At 40.0% G+C, this 26,530-nt stretch overlaps 1 protein-coding gene across 4 annotated transcripts in view; it reads right to left on the reverse strand.

The window, feature by feature from the left end:
• TBC1D30 (TBC1 domain family member 30) overlaps positions 1-26,530 on the reverse strand; it is a 52,093-nt gene that overhangs the window by 20,729 nt on the left and 4,834 nt on the right. For 2 of the 4 annotated variants that reach the window (XM_079303928.1, XM_079303931.1), the window contains exons 3-4: positions 2,854-2,915; positions 2,387-2,452 (exon numbers count right to left, since the gene is read on the reverse strand). In XM_079303928.1, the coding sequence (XP_079160054.1) occupies positions 2,387-2,452; positions 2,854-2,915 (128 nt within the window). Of the gene's footprint in view, positions 1-2,386; positions 2,453-2,853; positions 2,916-8,420; positions 9,111-26,530 lie in introns of those variants that run through there. The other 2 variants (XM_079303930.1, XM_079303929.1) reach the window with 2 other exon arrangements.

Below are 26,530 nucleotides of genomic sequence, written 5' to 3' on the forward strand. Positions count from 1 at the left end.
CATCTGGGATTGATCTGAAAGCATGACTTGGATCAGAACAACTTCTCTTGTAAGAGGGCTTCCAAAACTATCAGTGCTACAGGGAGTTTTGCAACAAACATTTTCACTACTTTTAAAAGTCTAATAATTGCCAGAAACAGATTTATGCATGTGTATTCAAGACAAAGGCTGGACCTTTATCAAAGCTTTGAAAACTTCCTGAACCATGAAAGGCACAACAGATCATACAATGACAACAAGTAACAATAAAGGACCTTTTTTTCAGGAAACTAAAAGAAATCATGAAAGCTAACTGGTCAAGTTTTATATAAGCCACTAATTCACTCAAGTGAGAAAAGCAATTTAGACACTTCCCACAGATTTAAACACTTACATAGCTGCATGATGAAGGAATTTATAGAAAGCTCCCAGAATCTCATGTTTTCTGCATCTAAATGTCCCTTCCCACACTTTTGTGAAGTCACCCATGTGGAGGAATGCCACTGTTCTGCCTCCCAACAGCCTCAGCACTGCTGACATCCCAGTGATGTTGTTTGACTGGATTCTTTATCTCTACCAGTCCCAGAAACTAAATGTCACATGCCACAACAACAATGCAGATGTCAACCTGCTCGTTTTGTTGATAGCAAAGGAGGCAATCAGCATGCTGACACCACAAAATACTTCCTCTATTTTGGTATCTATCATAAAATCATTGTGAACTTGGGGAATGGCAGGAAAAAAGACATCTCTTTTCCTACCACTACTTATTTGGTTAGCATCATGTGGTCACACATGAGGAAACACAGAAATGGACAGAGTGAAAAGGAATAACAGATCTGAGTTGGATGATGTGGCAGAGCATATGCAAATGTACTGATTACACAGAACTGGGAGGAGTGGATGATAAGCCCCAGGACACCTGGACAAGATGGAAAAACGTTCTGACAAGAACCTCATGAAGTCTCAACAAGGAAAAGTGCAAAATCCTGCCTCTGAGAGAGAAACAATGCCAAGCATCAGTATATGCTGGGGACACCCAACTGCACAGCATCTCTCCTATGCAGGAAAGCTGAGACAGCTGGGACCATTTAGAATGGAGAAAAGGCAGCTATGGGAGAATCCTACCAGTGTGTAAAAACACCTGAAAGGTGGGTGCAAGGAGGATGAAGCCAGGCTCTTCCCATCCACACCCAGTGACTGGACTGGAGATAACGGGCACAAACTGAAACACAGGAGGTTCTCCTCCAAGGAATAGATTTTCACTGTGGGGGTGACTGAGCATTGATGCAGATTTCTCAGAGAGGTTATGAAATCTCTGTCCTTGGAGATATTCAAAAGTCACCAGGACACAGTCCTTGGCAACCAGCTGTAGGTGGCCCTGCTTGGGCAGAGGGACTGGACCAGATGACCTCCAGAGGTCCCATCCAAACTCAGCCCTTCTGTGATTCTGTGATCTCTGCCACTCATGTACCACAGAGACACTTGCTGGAGTGTGGCAAAAGAATATTTCAGGAAAGAAAAAAGGCTGTTAGATGGGTATAATGATTCACTGAAGGAGTATATTAAAAATAAATTCATCATGGTGTGAGGAAAGCAATGCCACTAAGTCCTCTCTTTCTTCTCCCCTGATTTGTAAAGAGGTAAAGTTCAGTTTAGCAAAAACAGGAAAGGGAAAATTAAGCTGATGCATCAGAAATATGTACAACTACATATATTTTATAAATCTTCAAAAATATTTTTATTAAAATTGTGTTTTTAAAGCTGAGATTTTGTGACTTAGTTTTAAAGAAAAAAATTTATATACATGCCTCTTTTTATACAAGAGGACTTCAAACACTGAAGAATGCAATAAAGTAAGCCTAGCAAAATCCCAATGGACCCTTTCCTACAACACTAACTCAGTGCAATTTCCCGTTAATGGTGCACTCTGACATTCTACATCACTTCTGACTCTGAACTTCCATAATTTTGGTAATCTGCCTTTTCCTTAATAACTGTTTCTATAAGCATTCTTGTCAGCATTAAGCATCTATCAACTTAAGTGTGACAGTCTACACTGCAGATATGTTCTCCTTTCAGTTATCTTCAGCTGTGGGAGCAATTTCACCAGTGCAATTTCTTGAGACTGACAGAATGAAGCAATAACATCTGCACCAGAATAAGTTACCTAAGCCTCAAGCAGAAAGAACCCAACTATTAAAAACACCATCTTCACCTGTCTCTTCAGCCTTTCCAGCTGCCCTGTGGGATTGTCACTGAATAATGTAAACAAGGGAAAATCCAGTACAACTTAAAATGTCTGAATATTTCTTATAAAACCCACCAACAGATAATAGGGATGTAATTCACCTCTCCTGAGAAACCTACAGGCAGGATGGCCCACAAGGCACACAGGTGTACCTACCTTTCTCCGCCACTCCTTTGGGATGCCTGTCGGCAGTCTGGCCACTGCTTTGAGGGCATCATGCCACTAAAAGCAAAAGCATCCAAAAATGTAAAATATCCATCATAGTTTAATGCTACAGTACAGCAGCATTTACTACCTTGCAGACATGCACATTAATTTCATTTTACTGCACACACTTCAGAGTTTAACTGCTTAATCCACTCACAGGGAAGATACAGATTAATTACCTGATGATGGGACAAAAGTAAAATATTCTAGGACAGAAGGATTTAGGGAATATCTGAGTAAACAAGGAAAGCCTACTCCATTTTAAAAATACAAATGAAACAGCTCTTGATGCAATTGCAAATAATATGCTTTCATTTAATATTATAATGACAAATGCACTTCTGAACTAGGGCAAGCATCTTGACTGCAAAGAACCCACTCCTACACAAACTCAAGAGAAAAATAAATCAAATTACCTGTTGAAAACCATTTTGACCTAATGATGGCTCAAGAGTGAATTTCAACTTAGTATCAACCCCTAGAAAGAAAAATGAAAAAAGATCATTATTTCATTTAGCTCAGAAGACAAAAATAAGCCAAAAAATTCCAAACACAAAAATCCCACAGTCAAAACAAGAACACAAAATTTTATCTTCCTGTTTTAACAACTACATTTCAACCTGTTTTGATGAATTTTTTCTTCACAGTAGATTCAAGGAACATGTTAAGAACTACACAGACAAAATGTTTTTAAAATGCAGTAACGTGCTCTTTAATTATGTAGTTTGGCACAACTCATTTCACTAATATTCATATAGTTCACTATTCTACAAATTATACTAGTACACTGCAAACTGTCATGTGCATCCACAGAAAAATACATGTGCAGAAACAGTTTATGTTCATCATTCTTAACATTAAACCAGTCCAAACTAATTTATAAGTTTGGTGTGCTGAAATGATTTTACTGTTCAGAAAATATTCTTTTTAATAATTCCTCAGACCATAATGCACATTTGGTCAGTATTGTTATCTAAGCTTAGATTTCATTTTGGCCATATGAGTGAACTATTTTACTTGTTATGAAGCAGGCCTACTAATTCTTCATACAATATTACATAAAATACCAGATCTCAAGTGGATTCCAGCGTGGCACTGGAGTATGCCAGAACATGATCAACAGTAAAATGTTTAATTTGCTTTCCATCCCACAGTTTGAATGTACAATTCCTTGGTCCTTCAAATGCCGCTGTCCAGAACTCAGGTGCTGAACACAGCATCAGATCACATCCCCTCCCTGCCATCTCCAGGCACAAAGAACAGAACCCTCTTCTATTTTCTCTCCATAATTTAATGCAATGGTATTGTTCCATATTTACAATCATGTAAGACACAGCTTCTCATCTTTCCAGAATATGAAGCCAAATATAGAAATAAATATATATAACGTGTACACACACACACACATACACACAGAAACCCCAAAGAGATGATAATCCTGCAAGGTTTCAAGCATGCAATATCCATGCTAATCAACTCACCAGTAATACCCTGTTCTTTAGAGGTCTAAACCTACAAGTCTGACAGAAAACTCAACTGTAGTGGCATTTGCTATTCATGGAATGTAAAATGCCTTTGAGCATTTGCATATTGACATGGTGGTAAGCAATTTTAAAGCCTTACTACCTGATAAATATATATTTAAAGACAAAATCTTCTTCTCCATGGCTTTTTTTTTTTTCTTTGTTGGGGGTGAGTGAATAGAAACAACAACAAAAAAATCACACAAACTCCAGTACTATTTAGAATTCAAGCATTTTAGAATTGTATCACAGAGACATGGGGATTAGTGCTTTAGTTTCCCTGCTTCAGATCTAAAAGACATGCTTGTCAGATCTAGAAGAATAAAGACTTCAAACCATAATAGATATGTCTTGAAAAAATATTAAAGGATTAATAGCTATTCCTGGAAATAACTGTTTATTAGTATTCCTCCCAATAGTACAATGGCACTTGGCAGGAACTCCTAATAGATAAACCTTTTCATAATAATTCAAAGCAATGTAACAATGCCAGTAACCTACTAAGATTAAATTGTATCACATTTGCTGAAATTGGAAAATGTGAACTTTATTCTTAAGCAAAAAAAAGTAAGTACTGTAAAACCCAAATCATACAGAAATGTATCATGACCAAGGACTCCTTCTGGTAAAGTAACAGATGCTGACACATTCCCTAACACTAACTTGTAGCAAAGAACCAACAGCCTTCCAAAATAACCATATATTCATTTCCAACCCAGCAGCCAAATATTAATTACTTCACAGTTTTCTAAGACCTAAAAGATCCCAGTAACAACTTCACTCTCTGTCTTAGAAGCTTCCTAAGAAAGACAAAAGCAGATACTTCCAGGTCTTCAAAAGCTCAAATACAGCAAGATAAAATCTCAGAGCAAGGCAAAATCTATCTATAGTTACATGAGCATCATGACCAGGGAGCTCATACTGCAGTCAATGTACATGTCCCTCCTGAGACTGAAATGAGACCCTTCAAATGAGACTGAAATGAGATCATCCATCTACAAAAGTTAATTAAATCACAGCAAACAATTAAGACAGGTGTGAAAATTACTGTAAATGAGAATTACACCACACAGTAACACCAGACTATGCAGCACACACTCTTCAGTATGGTGAGGAACTGCTTGGTCAGGCCATGCATAACAACTTCTTGTACAAGCCACAGAATCTGTGTCCCTTTATTTGTTCTCCATTAGAAGTATTTTCCAAATCAAATTATGTGACAGTTTTTTGGGAGGGGAAGAACCATGGGGAATGAACCCCAGAGCATATACAACTTGTTCCTCATTTCTATCCATTTTAAAGAATTTCTATTTCCTAAAATAAAAAAATTATATTATTGCTTAATAAAAAATACAGAAAGTAAACATTTAAAAAAAAAATATAAAAAAAGAGCTGCAACCATACAGAGGAAGGTAACCAGAAAATTTGGATTAACATCTCACTGCCCATTACTTATTTCTGGCACAAGAATCATCTTACTACATGCAGTTTCTGCACTCTGCTCAAGGAATTTGTCCCTGACTTTAGAGCTTCAAGGAAACTAATGCCTATCCCTAATTCAACCTCTCTTGGTTTCCTAATCCTTCCTTTCTCCACCATTCCCCCTTTTTTATTCAGTTGTCTTCTCTCCATAAACTAACTTAGACTCCCCAATAGTTTCTTCCCCCATCAGCACCCCACTCCTACCACATCCATTTTCACTGTTTTTTCCCATTTCTGACAATCCTCCATCTTTGGGTCACATTCCTGTCCACTACATAAACACATGCTTTTTGAAAAAAAGAGTCCTTCAAACCTTAAGAGAACTTTTCTTCCCCGCTTCTCAGCAGGGACAGCCTGGCATAGATGCACAAGACAAAGACTAATAGTTCCTACTGTAAGTGGTGTCAGTACAACTCAGCCCTTTCACATCAAATCAGCCAGGCTATAGTGTCATCTGACATATTAAGTATCACCTCCAGTTCATACATTTTCAACTGATTCTTCATATCTGAGAATCACATTAACTCATATCAGCAGGAATATGTTTGGAACACACTGGAATTATTAGCTCCAGGAATACAAGGAAACACAAAGGTACATGCCTGACAACAAATTTCTGAAGGGTAGGGGAATGCCAAAATAAGCTCTGTTCAATGCCCTTCCAAACCTGTCACCAGAAACCACTGCAGAAAAGTTATTTTAAAAATTTAATAATTTAAAAATAGGAAAATATACGCCCCCCAAACCACAGTCCTGTAAGCTTTCCTGTGTAAAATATAGAACTCCAGACAAGAAAAGGCTGTAAGAGGGAAGACTATATCTCTAGGATTCCCAAACTCTAGCAGACTTCCACTGAATAACCAAAATGTAGCACAGAACCACACAAAGAGCCACAAGAGGGGAGAAAAATACTGTCAGCCAAGTACCTGGGTGACAGAATCAAATTCCCAGTCCAGCCTCAGCAACATTAAACAAAAGGATAGGACAAAATCTGCAATTTTTTTCAGAAATATCAAACCAGAAGAAAGAGTAGGAAGACTATGTGTTTTGATGCATGTTTGTGAGCTACAAAGACACAGCTTTAAGCTTGCAAATGAGCAATATAGGTTCTCAGCTGTACTTCACAGCTGTTGAAACCTCTCCCACAGAATGCAAATAAATATTTTATCAAAAGTAAACAAGGAAAAAGGCCTAAAGCAGCTTTGTGTGCAGTGGGAGTCCATACTCAAGAAAAAAGAAGTGTCAATGTAAACTATCACCTTATGCTGCTTGCTGTTTCAAATAGATTCTTAGCCTTGCAATCTATCTCTAGAAGTAGCATTTGGAGTAACTCTGTATGAAACTGCTTGTATCAGGAGCCAGAGCTCACTGGGATGTATCAAAGCACATCTAAAAATCTCCAGTCCAGAGAAACCTCACAGTACAGACACTAAGTAAATCTGAAGAATATTTCATCCGGCATATTTTTAAAGGGATCAGCAGTCCCATGCCCACTACTCCATGAAAACATATATCCTGAACCAGGTTATTGTCTTTACCTACACATGAACAATATGAAAACCCCAAACCAGTGGGATTTTAATGATTACAGCATTCACAGTTACACCTCCAATCGCATCCCCTGCTCTTTGTCTGAGTGTAAATACAAGAGTGTCATTATCCAGATAACGTCATTACCTGGGATAATAGCAGGCTACTGTTGGAGCAGGGGTCTTTGAGAATTACAAGTCAGGAAATCTCCCTGAAAACAGCAACACCATAAATCTGTACCAAAATGTACCTGAGACCTTACTAATAACAGCTTCTGAAACTCACCTCAAACACAGAGGCAGTGAGCATTGTGTGCTTGATGCACACATAGCTAGTACAATGGGAAACTGATCCTTATTTATTTTCCTGTATTGCTCTATGTTTCAGTGAATCTCCTACTTGCATGCTTTATAAATGCCTAAAATTAGGCAACAGAGCAACAGCGTTTTAGCTATAAGTGATGGTTTTTAAATGGTAAATTGAATTTAAATTTCTTGATATTTCATTTTTTAAAAATCCAAAATTTTGATGGCAGGCAACTAGAACCTAGCAGTCACGATCACCCATCTGTGCTTCGGTTGAGAGCCCACCTCCCTGGAGTAAACACACCCTGTTTTCTGACCACCCAGTTCTTAAAAGATTTCGATACCGAAGCAAGATCTAGAAAACATAGCTGCGGAGCTGATGCCGTCCCCTTGGAATAGGCATGGTTGCAAATTTAGACAACACCCTAGCGCAGACAAAGGCTGGGCGGGAGGAGGGGTCTCCGGCAGGTCAAGAGTTAGCGGGTTTATCGGGAAAGGTCTGGGGGCTGCGAGGAGACTTCAGGTAGAGACTGGCAGAAAGCTGAGTCGCCGAGCCCAGGACAGAGGAGACGGAGGGAGAAAGGCAGCAGGGAGAGACGACACAAAAGCGCTGCGAGGCGGCGACGCCGGGCGGGAGGAGCAAGGAAAGGACCGGGAGATCTGGAGAGCGGAGCCGGGATCTGCGGGCCGGGCGGGCACGGGCAGGAGGAGTCCCGGGGCAGGGGCAGCGCTGCCTCCCGCCGGGCCCGGCCCTGCCCCCCGCTCTCCGCTCCCCGCCGGGGCCGCCCCGCTCCCGCCGCGCTGCCTCCACCGCTCCCCAGCCCGGGGCGACTCGCAGGCCCCGCCGCTGCCCGCTCCAGGCCGGCCCGGCCCCGGAGCCCCGCGCTCCGGACACGCCGCCGGCCCCAGGCCGCCACCGCGGCTCCCCAGCCGGCCGGGCCCCGCCGGCGCTGCCGCATCTGCCTCGGGCCGGGGCCGCCCCGGGCGCTGCCCCCCGCCCCGCCGCCCCTACCCGCGGCCCTCATCGCCCGCCGGCCGCCTCTTCCTCCTCTCCGAGCCGGCCCCCAGGCCCCGGGCGCTCCCCCCGCCCCGCTAAGCCGCTTACGGGCGGCAGCCGCCGCCTCGCCCGGCCGGCGCCGGTACCTGGCTCCAAGGTGCACAGCAGGCGCGGCGCGGTCCGCGAGATGCAGCTGCGCTTCTTGAGCACATTGCTGAGGATGGTGCCCACGCCGCCGCCCGAGCTCTGCCGCTTCAGGCATCGCCCCCCGCGCCGCAGCGAGCCCGTGAGCCTGTCCTGCCGCATGGTGCCCGGGGCTCGCCCTAGGGCGGCGGGCTGCGGGGCATGGCGTGCGGCGACCCGCACTGCAGACAGCCGAGCCCGAGTGCCGGAGACAACAGCGAGGACAAGGAGAGGAGAAAGACAAAAAGGGGAAAGGAAAAAAAAAATCTGTTCCCGCCCACAATCCTAGCATCACTGCCTGAATAAACCAGCAGCCTCTCCTCCTCCTCCTCCAGCACCACCTGGAATCAGCGGGCGAGGGGAGCAGCAGCTCTGGTTAGAAATTAAGGGAGCCCCGGCGGTAGTGGTGGGGCTCAGCTGTGCCACAGCGCTTCAGGACACTGCACAGCCCCCGGGCTGCACGGCACCGCCACGGGCAATGCGGGCAAGCTCGCTTGACACTGTTAACAGGCGGCAACACTGACATTTCTGCCGAGAATGTAACGAGCTAAATATCCGCCAGAGTCTTCTACCGTGGTACTCGGGCCTACAGCTGGACAGAAATAGATAGTCCTTGCTGCCCCTTTCAAAGAGGTGTCCTTGGAAGGAGTCCCACATGCACTCCCAGCCATGGAGCAGGGGGAGAGTGAAGAGTTGAACAGCAGGTCAGTGCTGAGCAGCAGAGCAGGCTGGGGTCCTGCCCACCGACAGCCCCAGCAGCAGCACAGTTTCTGTTTCTCACTCTCCAGCAAAGAGACCCTGAACATCCTCAGCTAAAATAACAGCCTCTTCTATGAATCTACATTGCAACAGCACTTACAAGTAACAACACATGCACTAAATAGTTAAAAGAAGCTATTCAAAAGCACTTTATTAGATGCATTTTCCAGTGCTTTTTGGCCTAAGAGCATCTTAAAAGGGTTTCAGAGATCCTCAAACTAGTGGTTTGATTGACAAGAAGGAAAAGCATTTGCAATAATGATAGCTTCTATAACCTGAACCACTCAGCGTTGCTGTGGAAGGAGAGCAGATTTATCACACCACATTAGTCAGGCTCAAAGGCCAAGGACCAGAAGTCTCAGTCTACCTGCCAACAACTGTAGCTTTGAAACATTTTGCTCCTTTATTAAAAAGATGCACTTCTCAGTCACATTATGAAGAGAGAAAACTGGCAACAGATAAGCAGCAAAGCAAATCATATAAAAGATACAAAATATAAAACAGACTCAAGCCCTTTTTTTAAAATAAATTATAACTATCTTTAGAAGTCAATGTTAAGCTTTCAGAGAAGTGTGATTTTGATCATGCCTCTTTAAATATCTGCTTGAGTTTTGGAGAAAAGTCACTACATTTGAGCTGTTAACTTGCACTTTGAATAGATAATTAAGTCTGTGTGTCGGTGGTTCTTTTTTTAACAAAGGTGACACTTCCCTGCTGATGTAGATGATGCAAATCACTTTATTTCAGTGCCAGCTGGAGATGATTTAGTGGTTAAAGCATGAAATTTGAAATCAATTAGTCTCCCTAGGTGTACAGATTGTACCAATGGGACTATAACAGCAACATTTAAATACAGAAATAGCCATATTATCTCTGTAATATTATTCTCCTGTTGCCTGAGCACCTTTTGCAAATAGCACCACATCATTCTTGGATCATTTCAAAACTGACTAATCCAATACCACAGGCTGTTGCCCAAAGTCTCAGAAACCATAACCAAAGTTTCACAAACCACTCATTATCCAGACAGTGAGAATCAGTCATTGCATTAAAATGTTGTTACCTACAATTTTTAAACAATTAGAAATCAGGTCTAAGAAAGACATCAATATTTAACTGATGAAGATAACCAGCTCTCAAAATGAGAATTTGGTATCCCCATAATTGCTATTTCTCCTCTTTGTCCCCTTGTCTCTACAAGAAAACTGGAAGCAATCAGGACAATCATACTGTGACTGGGCACACAGATACTTCCAAGCATACCATTAAGGAGCTTTCCTGCATGCCAGCCAATTAATATAATGTTATTCTGAAGGAAAAAATGCAAAATCGAACTTCAGGAGACAAAATGAAAGAGCCAAGCCATACTAATAGGTTTGATGACTCACTGGATCATTAGTAAAATGGATTTTAGATGCAGAGATAAGCCTCCCATTAAGCATACATATACATATCTTAAGGGCTAGAACCTAGCTTCTAGAAAAGTGGATGGCACTGGGTTTAATCACTGATCAGGCAAAGCCTCTAATCTGCCTGTGGCAAGACGTGTCGACCCTCATGAATTTAGTTTGATCCACCAGTGCATGGAAGTCTGGTCATGTCCACAAGCCCTCATCTGCATTTATAGACAAGACAGATGACATTCAGAAAGGATTTTGAGGGGAAAAAATCAAAACGTTTGGCTAGGCAAGATATTTCAGCTCCAGTATTTTGTAATAATCAACATGAGACTTTGCTTTTTTTCCTCCCTCTCTAGTTCATGTACTCCCTCCCACACAACAGAGTCACTTACTGAAAAACCTTACATCCTTATTTGGTACCTCCTTACAATCTCACCACCATCTGCTACACATGCCATTTTAAAGCCAGAGAATTTCTTAAGAATATGATGTGTACTCTTGTTCCTTTGTTACAATGAACCTTAGGATGGTCAGTCCCCAGATCAACGGCAGGTTTTGACCAAATTTACCTTAAACCTCTCCATTCTTTAGCTCGCTTCTGCCTGCACTGGAACAATGAGGTAAAACACAGGCTGCCAGAAAAGGACAATGAGCACCAACAGGTGGGGCACTGACAGGAACAGCAGCAGAAATGGGACCACAGAGCAATCTCACTTTTAAAGAATCTATTTGTTTGCATAGAACTTTAACTGCCCAAGCCCAGGATTACTAGAAGGCACACAATTCACCACTTCTCTTCTGATGTGTGCTAAGAAAACTGAATGTAACTAAAAGACTAAAAATGATAAGATATCTTCAGCTGAGTCAATGCATTTCATGACTTCCACATCCTCCTTATTTTACAGAAAATTGTAGAGACCTCCCTTGATTCTGATTTGCATCTCAACATCTCAGTAAAACAGTAAAACTCTGGGACTTTATTTGCCACAATTCTCAACACCAATGTCAGCAAAAAATTACTTCAAATTACATGTAGCCATGAAAAAATATAGTAAATATATTGTATGATAAAACTATAATATGAATAGTCCAAGAGGATTTTGGAAATGACACTTAAACAGCAGCACTACAGCAGCTGATAATACAGCAAATATCTGAAAGAACTATATATCACTAGGATGAGGGGGTAAAATGTATTGCAACCACAAGGAAAGACCTGTTGTATTGACCAAATCATAGGGCCACTGTCTGTTAAACTCCAGAGCTCCACATAGTACTTTAAAGAGCCCAAAAAATGTATCCAGAAAATGTAACCCTATTACCACAGGGTTTTAAACAGCTCTACAGAAGAAGCAAATAAACAAATATGTTTTGATATGTATTGTAGTTCACCATGAGGCTCAAAAAAAAATAAATATTTCTCTTTGAAATGACAGTATACAAGAGAAAACAAATGGAACTAAATATGTCCACATTAGAGACAAGAAAAGGTAAGCTAGTTTGAGATTCTCCCAGAAGGCAAAACTATTTTAAATACATTTAGACCATTAAACCATCTCCACCTCTGGAGCACAAAATTCCTATCCTACCCAATTCTACGTATGTTCTATTATTAAACATCCCCTCTGCACCCTGCTTCCTTCTGCTTGATCCTAAAAGCCTAAAAACAAACACAACCCACCTGGAGTTTCACACTCCTCCAACGCACAAGATGGAGCCACCTCTGACAGCATGAAAAGAGGTCTCTGGCATGTAGGGTCCTTGACTCCACAGGGGCATTGGTGCTACAGCAATGCTACAGCATTAATGCAAAAGTTCCCTTGAACACAAAAGTCTGTGAGGTAGCACAGCCCAACATTTCTCCCACTCAGCCTGCAAGGGATGCTCCCCTCCTGCACTGCCCATATTCTGTCCACAGCCCTGGTACTGATGTGCTGTCCCAGACAATGCAGGGAGTGCATGTTGTGATCCACCAGCTCCCTGCAATCACTGTGTGGACCACCAAGCACAAACCTGTAGCACTGTTTTGTGCATCTGTTTGCATCACTGTTGCAGGAGCACCCAGCAAGGGAGTCTATGGAGAGGTTTGTGTTATGCAGAGGGAGAAACATGGTTATGGATTAACAGATTCAATTCTGCCATCAAGCAGGTTTCTGTTGCCAGACAAGTAATCCAGGGTTGTCTTTATTGCACAAAGGATGGCTCCAGAAAAAATACAAAATCAAATTTTTCCTACTGTATTTGTGCCTAGAGAAGATTAATTCTATGTACTTGTTGAAAACAGGGCTCAGGAAAATGGGGCAGTGTGTTCACACGCCATAGTCTCATCAACACTGCTGTAATATTTTAAACCTTTCCATTGCATTAGTCATCATTTGTATTACTTTGTACACAAACGTCACAAAAGAGGTCAAGACCTTGTTGTGTCCTATATTAGATATCACAGACAAAAGCTGCAGGACCAGTCTTGTCTACAAAGGTATTCAGCACAAATATAAACTGCACAATGGACAGGAAATAACATCTATGATTTCCAGGACAGAGAACAAAATTTATATGATTTACTCTAAGGAAGCATGCAGCTAGTCAAATGTTTCCTCTTCCTTTAGACTTCAGGCACATAACCTTGTTTTTTATTTTCCCCTTCCAAAACTGTGAGCATGGTAATTACACTTTAATACAGCCCTCTTTTTAAGGAAGCCTTAAAACATCACACTTGTTTTTGGTGAGCTTATGACAGAGGAGCTGGTGAATTCTCTTGTTTATGGGTAAGATATCTGAAAAGACATCTGCTTCCATGTTGTTTAGCAATATTTATTGGTGACTAATCTAGAGACAATCATTAAAATAGTACTGCTTAGTATGGTATATGTCTTTCAACAAGAAATTCATCCACAAGTCTGTAACTCATGTAAGATGCTCACAGTTGCATATGCACTACGTGGTCCTTCAGCTATCACAATCAGGATTCAGCCACAAGAACTTCAGATTCAAGACTCTTTGTTATGATCTTTACTTGCGGGGTTCTGGGTTTTTTGCCTAATTCTCCCTTTTTCCTCCCAGACACATTATCCACTCCTGCCTTCTGTACTACACACTTGGATACACTAGGACAGGATTGATGAGAGAGGAGAAGAAGGTCTCCCTCAATACAGCAAGATTCCCCTACCCACAATGCAGGTTGTAATTTATTCTTTGGGAGTGATGGACAGTTACATCTAGTAAGGGCACTTTCAAGTTGAATAATGTTCATAACCATATTGCTTCTTGAAATTTTTGGCAGATAAATCCTGAGAAGTTTTCCAGCATTAGTGAAAGCACTTGAAAATACAATATATCTGCAAATCAATTGTGAAAGCAGTTTACAGCACAATGGGATGGAGTTAGGATGACCAGCTTCCCATCTAGGGAGGCATCACATTCCTGGGCAGTGAATCAGTGCAGGTAAGGCTGACTGCAATCCCTCAATCCCTTCGTTGTCCATAGAGTAGCACAAGATGCTCATGCAATTGGATCATGCAGGTGAGCATATGAAAGCCTTCAAAAGCATTCAGGTTGCTAAAACAGACATACAGATGTGCCTGTAATCCCCCTGAACCTACTCCTAGCCTCTTTCCATTTGTAGATATATAACTGTTCAAATGAATGAGGGATGTGCAGAAAGACTTAACATTTATATAGTACCAGGGCTACAGGCAGCAGCAGCAGACCTGCATAAATCCATCTCCCAGATCTGAACTCAATCCAGTAGAGAAAAAAAAGCTCCTGGTTTTTTGAGTTCTTCAAAAAACCCCTCAGCAGTAAGCCAGAAGCTTGTCTTAAACCTGTCTACAACATAATCACATCAAGCTAACACTGAATATATTAATATTCAAATGCTTTACTTCACAAATTATTTACTCTCCTATGTCACCACCTCTCATGACTACGCCATTAATAAGCTGGTATTCTGTAGCATCTGGAGCTCCTAGGTCAAACTAGTTTTGAGAATAGAAGAATTTAAATTTGCTGGTAATTCAGCAACCCTGAGCACACAAGTGATAGCAACTAGTGCCAATGGGCTGGGAACAAAGGATGGCTTATTTCCCTCCAGGCCCATCACTGGGAATGGACTGTTTCCAGAGCTTAAAAGAAGAGAATTGAAAGAAATCCCAAAAAATAGAAACTGACTTATGTTTTTTAAATATCATGCAGCACAGATCAGAGGCACCTCAAATATATCAGAAAAAACCCCAAACCTTACTAACATTACAAAACAGATATGGTGTGCAACATTTTAACATATGGTTCAATAGCTACACTGAAAGAACAAGGCAGAGATTTAACTAAGCACTATTTATGTGGGAAACAAAAAGGAGCTTAAACTAATTTTGTTTGATCACAAGACAGCAGTTAGTTCACCTTAGTATGCCAATAATAGAGGAAAACAAACTTACACAACTGAGCACACCTGTCATACTATTAAAGCAATCTGTCTTCACTGCAGTGCCTGTAAATCCTAATTCTGGGCTCCAGCACTATTGCTACAGTTACTGCACAAGTACAGCAAAACCTCAGACTGCCCACTTAAAAAAAAAAATAAAAAAGAAAATGCATTAGCAGATAGATAAGTATAGGCTGACATCCAGATAATACTGAAAAGCATAGTGGACAGTATTCTTAATATAAGAGCTGCTATTGTTTCTATGGCCTTCATGATAGAGTTGAGCTCAAGTGGACACACCATGAATGCATAAGGTCAATGAGAGTGCTAAGAGATCAGGTTTTAATCATCAACATGTTCAACATGGTGAAACATCTATAAGAAAATGCCAGTATGGAGGAAAATTGAAAATGTATTTGTTTTAAAACACTGGCAGGATGAAAGTAGGAGGCATAAGCCAAGCTTGAATACTAAGTAAGAAATTATAAGAATGGGACAACAGAGAAAAAAGCAGGTTGTGAAGAGTTTTGGATATGAAAGCAACAAGAGGAAGACAGACTAGATCTACAATGACCATAAAGAAAGCACACTAGCACTCATGAAAACATATGCACAAACATTAAAGCAGGTGATTAATCCAGTGCTGAAGTCTAATTTATGTTTAATTCTTTGTTCATATATATGTTGTCTTCCAAAAGGAGGAAAGTACACCCAACAAAAAAAAAGAAGCTTGCAGAAGCTTCCAAATGCTATGCTCCACATGCTTCTAACAAGCTCTTAATCAGAGAAAAATTATATATAAGTGGATAGATATCTCCATGTTGTAAAATTGGCTGTGTCTGTAACTCAACATCTAGGTTTCTTATTATATTTTTTAAAATTTGGTTCAAATGTATAAATAAAATCTGAAGTTATAATTGCCAGTTGAGGAATAGTGATGAAAATAAAAGGAGGGGGAGAATCAATTTGTTTTATTTCTTGCCTTCATGTGCCAACTATAGCAGTAAAGCTATAGCAGATGCATCTCATGAGAAAGCTATATGTCATGCAAGCACTGTTAAAGTAAAATATATTTTAACTGCTGTAGTAACCAGCAGCTTAAAGTCTAGAGTTAACAACTGAAATAAAAGTCATAGCAATGATTATATGGTCGATAAAATAGAGAAAACCTTCTAAATTGAATACAAAGTAATGTATTGAATTGAGGTTTTGAAGAGCAAATTACCTTTTTATCAGAGAAATTATTTGTGTCTACAAAAGAAACTCAAAACATTGTTTTGGTAAGGCATATATTACGAAGAAAAATTGCTGAAGAAGCCTACATAATAAAAAATAGTGCTGAAAAGTATGATTATAAAAGTTAAGAAATGTTTCCTAACCTTGCTAAACAATATGAAGTAAATGCATTATCTTGGCCAGTACTCATTCCAAAATTCTGCTTAAATGCTACATGGAAGTTTAAAAAAATAAGTCACCAACTCAGCAGAAAAGCTAATGCAATACATACAAAAAAGAATTCTGACAGGTATGATTTGTAGTTATGCTCAAGATAATATTGCAGAAAAATTGAGGTCATAGCAGGTCCCAGATCTAAAACTGAACTTCTCTTTCTTTATTGGTATCTGATTATTTGCTTAGCACCTAGCATACAAATTGAATTTTACAGTGTGAATCACTAGTTTCATTGATCTAAACTGCTATTTCAGAAACAGTAGGATTTTTATCTGCCCAACACAATGAAAAAAAAGAAAAAAAGCAAAATGATCCTATATCCCCAAAACAAGATTTATCCACAAATAGAATACTTTGAAAGATTTTAGGTTAAAAATTAATTGCCAAAGGCAGAAAAATTATTAATGATGAAATCTCCTTGCTTTGGGCCAGGAATTATGGAAATGGATCACATTTATACATAAAAGGTTTTATACATTGATTCATACTTATTTGCAGTAATGCTAAGGACGTGTAACAAAGACTAGGTTCAGCCCATGGAAGGCTTTCATTAGACATGTAGCAAAGAGCCAGTCTGCCCTGCACTGCCCAAGGACAGGAATCCAGCTTCCAGCATGGATCCTCTCTCCCAGTACACACAGGCTCCACAGGAACAGAAACATGACTCTTTCTGGAGCTGGGGAGGAGAATGCTGCTGACTCCTTGGAGAAGCTCATGTAAGCACCATAGAGCTCTTGGAACAACAAACCTTGATCAGCCAATAGCAAGGCTTGCACCACCACTCCAGTTTTTGGATCATGTGTGCATTGCTTCCCATTTGTAGATGCCACTAGCTCCAAAAACAAAGTTTTGCATGTAGATGGAGCTATTGTAACCCCCAAGTCCTCCAGACCACCAAATTCTCTTCATCTCCCAAGTGGGCCACAGATTCACAGAGCTGTACTCTACAAGTGTTAGAAATAGGAACAGCTAGCAAAGCAAAAGAACCTCTATCCACCACCTCCACTTCCTGAAAAAAATACACACATTATTCATTTAAGCAAGTTTCACACAGAGTTTTTTTAATGAAGTTTGTGAGATGAAGAGGAGAAAATAGTTATCAGTTCCAAAAACATTACTACCCAAAGATTTTAGACTTAACAGCTAAATGACAAAACTTAAGTTCATAACCTACCCTTACAGGGCAAGTTTATTGAATTGGATTAGTTTAGGATTAATCAAAGGCTCATTTAGTACTGAGGCCTAGAGCCATTAAAATTGATTTTGAGCATGTACAACATCACATAAGCACGAGTTTGGCTAACAACAAGGCTCTGACTGCTTACTACCATAGCTTGGGACAACTGACTTTATTTCTTTAAACATGTACTGCTTCTGCCAGCCTTCAAGTAATCTTGTCTCATAAAGTTTGTTTTTCAAGGAGTATCATACCATCTATTCATTCAGTCATATCTAGTTTGTCCAGCTCAATAGACACCTGACTTCCAGACCTCTCTAGATATTACTATATCAGTAACATTTAGCTCTTCAGATTAGTATACATTTTTTAAAAATCAGCTCTGTACATTGATTATGTCCCCACTCTGACTTCCTTTAGTTTCATTGTATAATATTTTTTCCTTCAGGATCTAAGGTTCAATACCTATTTCTGCCAATGAGCATTGGATAAGACAAGAAATTAGTAATAACATGTTGGGGAAAAAAACCCCAAAATCCAAACAAACAATGCAAATCATGCAAATACACACAAAAAATAAAATGTTAGCTATTAATGATGCCTAATCCAGCCCAAGAATCAAAAATTGTTCATGGTATGTATTTGGCCATATTGGCAAGGAAAACATCAGTACCATTACCAGGATCAGTACAGGTTCTGTGATTTTTAGGAAGTTACCAATAATTTCTAGAGAACTAGATTTAGAAGCCATTTTAATGCTGACAAAACATAGCAAGAAGATTCCAATTTTTACTAAGAAAAAGATAAATGATGGGCTTGTAAGTAACATGATCTAATGTGAAAATGGAATATGGACTTGACTTCTCTGGCAAATTTCAAGGGTATGTGAGGATCACTCATTTACTGCTCAGTAAATCGAGGTTATTAAGAGCTTCAAGGAGAAAAACATTTTAAAAATCTGAGATTCACATTTAATTCTTCCTTCAGAGTTGCTCCAGTGCAGAATCATAAGCAGGACTATTGATACAGACAAACTAAGTTCCACAGCCCACTTTCCTAGCATCTTTTTTTTAACACCAAGCTATCTCAAAGCTGCAGAAACATAGCTGCTGGCACTGGCTGATGCTCCATAAATATGTCTATTTCTAGCACTAATTATCCCAAGCAGCTGTTATCCTCCATTTGATCCTCAGTATCCAGGAAATCTTTTCTTCAAAGGCTAATGTGACCAAAGAATGTACCACTGGAGATAAAATGCATCTGTGTTACTTAAAGGCCATATACCCTGTTAGGTATTTTCACTGAAGGCCCATTAACCATCCTACAAGTTTGTAATGTTTGGGGTTGGTTTTTTTGGCTTTTTTAGAAAAGAGCATTTCAGTAGGAAAAAGTACAGCATCGTTTCTTGTACAAAAGTGTAACCCCCAGCAGAATAAAAGAGAAGGCAGTGCTTAGCTAGACAAGTGTGGAAGACTATGCATACAATCTAAGAGAACTTTTTCTCTCAGGCTGTTCCCACATCCAAAAGCTTGCCAGAAAAAGATTAAAGACTGAAATGACATGATATTACAGTTATGCAGCTCACACAGCCACCCCTACTGGGAGCTTTATACACAAACCCTTACATCTTGATTGTCCAATATTTGCCACAGATTCTCTGTCTCTCACTACCTGCAGGTATTGAAGAAGATCTACTACCAGTTCAGAACTGTAAAGATTTGTGAAATATGAATGCATACTCAGGTGTATTTCTCACACATCACTGTTCCCATGTGGCCTTTGGCACCACTGCTTGTAGAGCCAGCTTCCTTGCAAATTGCCAGTTAGTGCAATGAACTCCTAGGTTACAGCCTGGATGCTGAACACACACAACAAAGCACAGGAGCACTTCTGCAGACAGACTGCAGGCTGAGCCCTTTGCTCAGCTGAGCCCTGCATCCCACTCCTGCCCCTATGGCCAGCACACACCCTGCCCCAGGGCAGGCATGCAGCTGCGGCAGGATGAGCTGTAACAAACTCTCCCTGAACCTATGTGGAAATTGGCACTTCATTTAATCACAGTAATCCCTGGGTGGCCAAGTAAAAGCTTTCCCAGTTTTTCAGGGAACTATTAGACTAACAAAACTTATCAAGTATCCATCTGAATAGCTTCAATTGAGCAGAGGGAACAGCAGTGCCTGCCAGTTATTTCTACTGTCATGACTGACAGACAGGGACTGGAGACAGAGAACAGGCTGTTCTGACTTTGTTGTTTCCAAACAGTAACAGCCTTCCTCCAGCATGCCTCCTCAATTTGAGCTAATCAAATCCCACCTTCCAAAGTTACTGCAGTATCAGAGAAATAAGAGATCACTAGTTTGAGAACCACTTTTTGCAGGCAAATTAGTATAAAAATACTACAAGTATTTCTTGATAAGTAATCAAAAAAGCTCCACACACAATAATCTGTTGCATTAATCCCCATTTCTAATACTAAAGAAGTATTTTATATAACAAGCACTCTGCAATACATCAATTCCTCATGACACAGCTGTTATGAAAAGTGTAATTCAGTGGGGTCAAAATTCTACATGCATTACAAAGCTAATCTGTGAGGTTAGCTATAACTTTGCAACAGCAGCAGGATTACTGTTACACAGAAAAATATGGAGAAGCAGCTAAGCAGTCAGCCTCCAAGCTGTATGCATATCCAAAATAAACACAACCTCTGGTGCACCACTATCTCAACCAATTTCATTGTTGTCACAGCTGCTAGCACACTGACAAAGGATAGTTACAACATCCTACACCAAATGCTGCAGGACAAGAATTTGATTGTGACTCTGATCTGTACATCCCCATACCAAATAATCTGCATTTTCTGTCACAAACCAGGCCTAGATCAAGCAGCCAGATTATTGCTTACAGAATGATTTACTGAATTCACTGTTCCATTCCATGCTAAACAATGAAATATTTATTCTGCAAAATATTTTTTATTTGTACCTACATTGTTACTATCCTATCAAGTTTCTACATCATCAAAAATACTTCTGAGCTATTTATTAGGGAGGAAGGCAGGGAGGAAAGAAAGAGAATTATTTGTAGTTAGATAATCAGTGGCTGATTCTCTCACCACCTCAGGTGGCCATTGCAGGGTGCACCCTTCATTGTAGAGGCTGAGGCCAACTACAGAACACACCTACACAACACACTTCAGACAGGCCAATTTAGCCCCACTACACCCTCAGCCCAGATGCCTGCCATCTCCCAGGGTGTGGGAAATAGAAAAAGTAGAAAACTTTCAGAAGCTGTGTGAAAGCAAAACTCAGAACAGAAGAATGCAAGAATACAGATATACAAGGACAAAAAACAATAAGGTTGTGTTTTTAAGCTGTGTAGAGATAGGCCTTAAATATGAAAGAAAATATGCTAAGGAAGATAATAGAAAAATCTAAGTTTAATAATAAACCTTTATCCATTGTTTTTAAGCTAACAACAAGCATGCATTGTTAAAAGCAAGGTGTACACACAACTTTAATAATTGGTTTAAGCAAATGCCTGTAAGCTTTAAACAGTATCTTTTAAAAAGACCTTGTAACGAAGAGAATTTCAGCTGTTGTTATGGTGAGAGCTTTCACCTGTGTCTCACCCTATAATGAGGCTGATGCACTGAAATAAAAGCTCTAAGACTACCATACCTGCAGCTCCATCCTGTTATTACTATAAAGATCCAACAGACCAGGGCAAGCATTCCAAGTGGGGTGAGATGGAAGGCTGAAGGAGCATGGCTCTCCATTTCACAGGACCCACAGATTATACAGAAGTGGAACACCACAGCTACTTGACCAGGGTCTCCCACACTGCTGTGGGTGAAGGGCTGCTGTGTCTCAGAGCAGCAGCCACCTGTTTCTGTGTGAGGCACATTTGGGGCCAAGTTTGGTGCCCAACAGGCAGAGTGAACAGGCAGCTGAAGGCTCTCTCTTCTCAGAGGCAAGTGCCCTGAGGTCAGCTGCTCATTTTGCTCAGCTTCCACCTAGCCCTGAACCCCTGGCATCTATCTCCCTTTCTGAGGAAAATCTCACTCCTCCAGACACAGCAGCTCACTGAACTGGAAAATGAATGGCAGCAGTGAGCCAGAAGGCAGCACCTTCCTCAAGGACATAAAGATCTCTTAGTCAGCAGGCTCCACATTGTCCCCAGGAATTTACTAACATCAGTGACCTCAGCTCTGAATGCAGACAATTCCCTATTAGCAGTAGCAGTAGAATGACACTTAAAATAAAACAATGCCAGTCAGGTGTAGTCTAATACTCTGTCCTGATACTGAGCACAGCCCAGAGTCACTGGAAACACACTGCCAGGGCTTTTAACAAAGGCAATCTTACCTCTGGCTCCTGATGCTAGTCAAAGCAGCCACCAAGAGAGTTTGCTTAGTTAAATCCAAAAGAATATAGCTGAAGGAGCCCATGATAAAAGCCATTTCCAAGAATTGCTCAAATTTTAGCCAATTATGAGATGGTATTTGTTCTGAGGAGGCTGGGAGGTACTTTTGGTAAACAAGACACTTCAGTGGTCAGAGAGTTAGGGACAAAGTAGTTAGGAAAGTATGTGACACAGAAAAATAAGGATTCATATAACCCCTACAGACTCAGAAGCAAAACATATGGTTTAGAAATGCATGTGGGCTCCTCAGCTCCCTAACCAGCTTGGCAATCCCAGTGCTGAGCAGCCAGGGAGTGAGCTGCAGAGATGGCTTGCTGAATGTTCCCAGGAGGGTCTCTGTCATACAGTTGGTTCAAACCACTTTAATGGAGAGGTCTGACATAAAATATCAGTTTGTGAAAAGCAAAGTCCTTCATAGCAAAATGTCATCCTTGATAAAAACAGATTTCCAAATGCTAAAAGCATGATTTTGACTCTTTTTAGGATGAAACATTTTATCATCTTACTTGAAAATAGTTCGTTACATAATATGAAATGAAAAAGGCATCTGAACAAAGCATTTTGGTTTGAAATGCAAGCTTTCAGAATTTTGCTTCATAAGGAATTGACTCTTGTGAGTGGGTGTTTTATTTCATGCTAGAACAAGATATTTTAGTTGTTGTATCCTTAAAGCAAAATTTCCCTCAGAAGTGAGGATTCCAGATTCTGTAATGCTGCAAGCACTTAATTCTTGCCACCTTTTGAATCTGATATTCTGCAATGACCACAAGAACTTCTCAGTTGATACATGACCAAATTAGACAGCAAATCCAGCCTCTTTCTTTTAAGGTGAAAAGAAAGGAAAAAATTATTTTTTCAACACCAGAAAAGTAAAGAAACTTTACTTCACCTTAGGAGTTAGGAAACTGAAATTAACCTCAAAATGGCCTCTGAGAGGTGCCAAATCTGCACAATCACACAATTAGTCAGATTTTTAAGGAAACTGACTGCACAGATTGCCAATTTATAATTTATATTACAGTTTTATTTTCACAGCAAGAGAAGATGGCAGTCAGTTTAAGTATTTTTAATTAGCCTGACAAGGGCTTCTATTGACTCACACAGCAGTCAGCATTCTGGGGCTAGCACAGATCATTCTGAAGAGGTGGCTGGAGACAGTGCAGTGAGGTGGTCTCTTCCCCTAGGGCTTACCACTGCTACTGCTCATCAAGTGACCAAAAACGTCAAAATTCATTATTTGCAAGATCATACATACTCTGTGTTCACATCCCATCAGCAGCACTATTGCACTTTAAATCTGGGTACTACATTGATATTCTCTAGAAGAATATCCTATTAAAGGTAAGGACACAGTGCTAGACCAGAAATTTACTCACTTGCTGCTCTGTTAAACTACTTCCCAGGTCCCAGCATCCTGGCTGCACTGCTCAAAGACCAGTTCCAATATGATATTCTCATCAAAAGAAAGTAACCATGGAATTCACTTCTAAAAACTCCTCAGGATTATTCTGTTAGTAATTATTTGTCAGTCTGCATTCCACACTGCTGTTGTTATGTTTGACAACACTCAAACTCTCTCCTAGTCTAACAAACAGATACTCAGAATACACAATCTAATTTATATTAGCAAATACTAAACATGACACACACCTACTTACTGAAACATTTCTTCATGCCCTGATGCACAACAATGAAGGTTGCTGTTTGCAGTCCCTCCCTCTGAGCCTTATGTTAAAAGAAAAGTAAGCCTTCTCAGCCCAGGCTCCAATTGCAATTGAATAAGCTTTCAGATTTTCCAGAATCTTTGCTGGCTGAAGCTGAATGAAGTATGTTACTCAAATGGCATTTGATTTTATATTCATCAATACAGACGGCCCTTTTGAAGGAGTCTTCAATAATATTTTCAAAAATGACACAATTTATTAATAATGCTGGGTAACAGTGAAGTCAGTTAAGACCACACTTAGATCTAAAGCCATTTTGCCTTGTGCATGCCCATCCCAAGGGACCAGCAGGTGAACTTCCCCATCCAGATCAAAAGAACTGCTGCCCAGTGCATCTGACAAACCAAGCACACAGCTACCATCCCCACTGAACCAAGCTCCAGCATCACTAAATATAGGTTCTCTTCTTTTCTAACTGCTCCATTACTTCACTCTTGGCAAACCAGCACAGGACACAGAATGGATCAGAAAATCCTTGCTAACCAGTGCCCAGCCCACCTCCACTAAACTGCCATAGCAGCAATATTCACTAACTCAAGTCTTCATATAAAAATTTAAAAAAAAAAAAAATAAACCAGAGCAATTGGGGTGTTCCAGGTTAAAGCATATTTATACAACTACAACAGTACATCTAACTACTGGGAAGTGAGTGGGAAGAGACAGATAAGCCACAGGGGAGATTATTTCAGTGGCTGATTGTTTTTGTTGTGAAAATTTTTTCTCTCCTCCAAGAACCTTATCAAGTTAAAGTACAATCAAATCAACATTAGCTGTGTCCACACTATAGTGTGTTAAAGTTGTTCTTACACCTTTAACCAAACTTTTACCCTATGAACTAAAATTGGTGAATTTCTGGCTTGGTTTTGTGGATGGATGGATGGATGGATGGATGGATGGATGGATGGATGGATGGATGGATGGATGGATGGATGGATGGATGGATGGATGGATGGATGGATGGATGGATGGATGGATGGATAAAATGGGCAAGTAGATAGATAACTAATACATGCAGGAAAAAGACAAAGAAGAAGATCTGAAGGGGACCAAGGAACAATGCAAATAAAAATCAAGGACAGGGAGTAATCTGGGTAGACACTGCAAGATAGACATGATGCAGGGATGGAGAAAACAGAACAGTGCTGAGAAGTCCAATACTTAAAGATTGGGTCATATAAGAAAAGCTAATAAAGCATTTGTCAAGAAAAAATGGTAAGATGGGACAGGACACAGAAATGCAGTAGGACCGAGGGAGGAAGGGAATGAGAAGACAGAAAATAGAAATTTAATCTAAATGTATGAGTACTTTTGCATATCTAAGTTGCACTTTTCAAGGTACACATGGTAATGTGACCTTGCTCAGTTCTTTCCTAATGAATTTGTGCAAAAAAACATCGGTCAATGCCTTCCCAGTTTCCTCTGAATTCCATACCCTGCAAGAAAAGTTGATGCTATAGAGACAAAACCTCATTCTCAGAAATTGAGGAGACTTCATAGCCCAGTCTTCTACCACAAAACTGTCCATGCTCTGGGGACATGCAGGGGACAAATCTATGCCCAGATGATGGTAGTTCATGCTGCCTTTCTATCCAGTTAAGATACAGTCAAAGAGATTGCAAACAACACTAATAAATATAGGCATAATCCTCTGAATTTCTGCAGCTGGATTCCAAAACATTCAGTTCATTTAGTCAGGAGCTCCTGAATAACTTTTACAACCATGTGGATATTAATTATCTCAGTTATAATTAAAAAGCCATTTGTTACTGTTTTTTCATCTATTTCACATAAGGAAACTAATATTTCCTTTGTGAATAACATTTATTTGAGAACCTGATGCTAAGCCTTTTCATTCAACTCTTGCCTGACCACAATTGTAATAAAGCACTTCCCTTCATGTTTAAGGAAGGTTGAAGGCTTTTATATCCTTATCAAAACCAGAGATACATATCTAGTTCTGCCCAAAATAAAATATTCTGTCTCCCTCTACTGGGCTCTGCATTAAATCAAACCAAAAAAAGGAAAAGAAAAACTAGAAAGCAAAGTTTATTGTTATCTTAGAGAATTCTATACAGAAGCAATGTTCAAATAACATAATAATAATAATAATAATAATATTTTAATAATCATTGCTAAACAAGTGTTACAAGAGAGAATACTAATGATCTTATTGAATACAGCATGAGACCCATTTAAAGTCAGGTACATAGCACCACCACAGCAACACAGCTATGACAGACAAATTATTTGTATCTTTAGGAAATTTTCTACTAGAATTATTTCTTCATTAAAAATATAAAAGAATATTAATCAACTTTCTGTAACTTCAGCTTATTTTATATTGAATCAGATTTAAGTATTCCTGCTTTTTTCTGGACAAACTGACTTAGAATTGAACTAGATGCTTTTATTTCTAAATAAATTATAGATAATACATGGTTTTGTGTTGGGCTGTTTGTTGTCTTCTGGGTTTGTTTTAATTAAAATCAATAAAAATTTCCATTCAAGGAACTTCTGATTTGCAATTCAACCAATCAAAATATATTTCATAATAACAGCAAGCTGTCACTATATAAAATACAAGAGATATCTTTCACATACTCTTTAGATGACAGCTGCAAAACATTGTTGCAATTTTACTGAATTCTCCTTTTCTTAAATGATATCATTAAGTGCATAAAGCACTCTGCTTAGTTTCTAATATGGACTTGAA

Source organism: Erithacus rubecula (genome assembly GCF_903797595.1).
Source record: "Erithacus rubecula genome assembly, chromosome: 4".
Lineage (NCBI taxonomy): Eukaryota > Metazoa > Chordata > Aves > Passeriformes > Muscicapidae > Erithacus > Erithacus rubecula.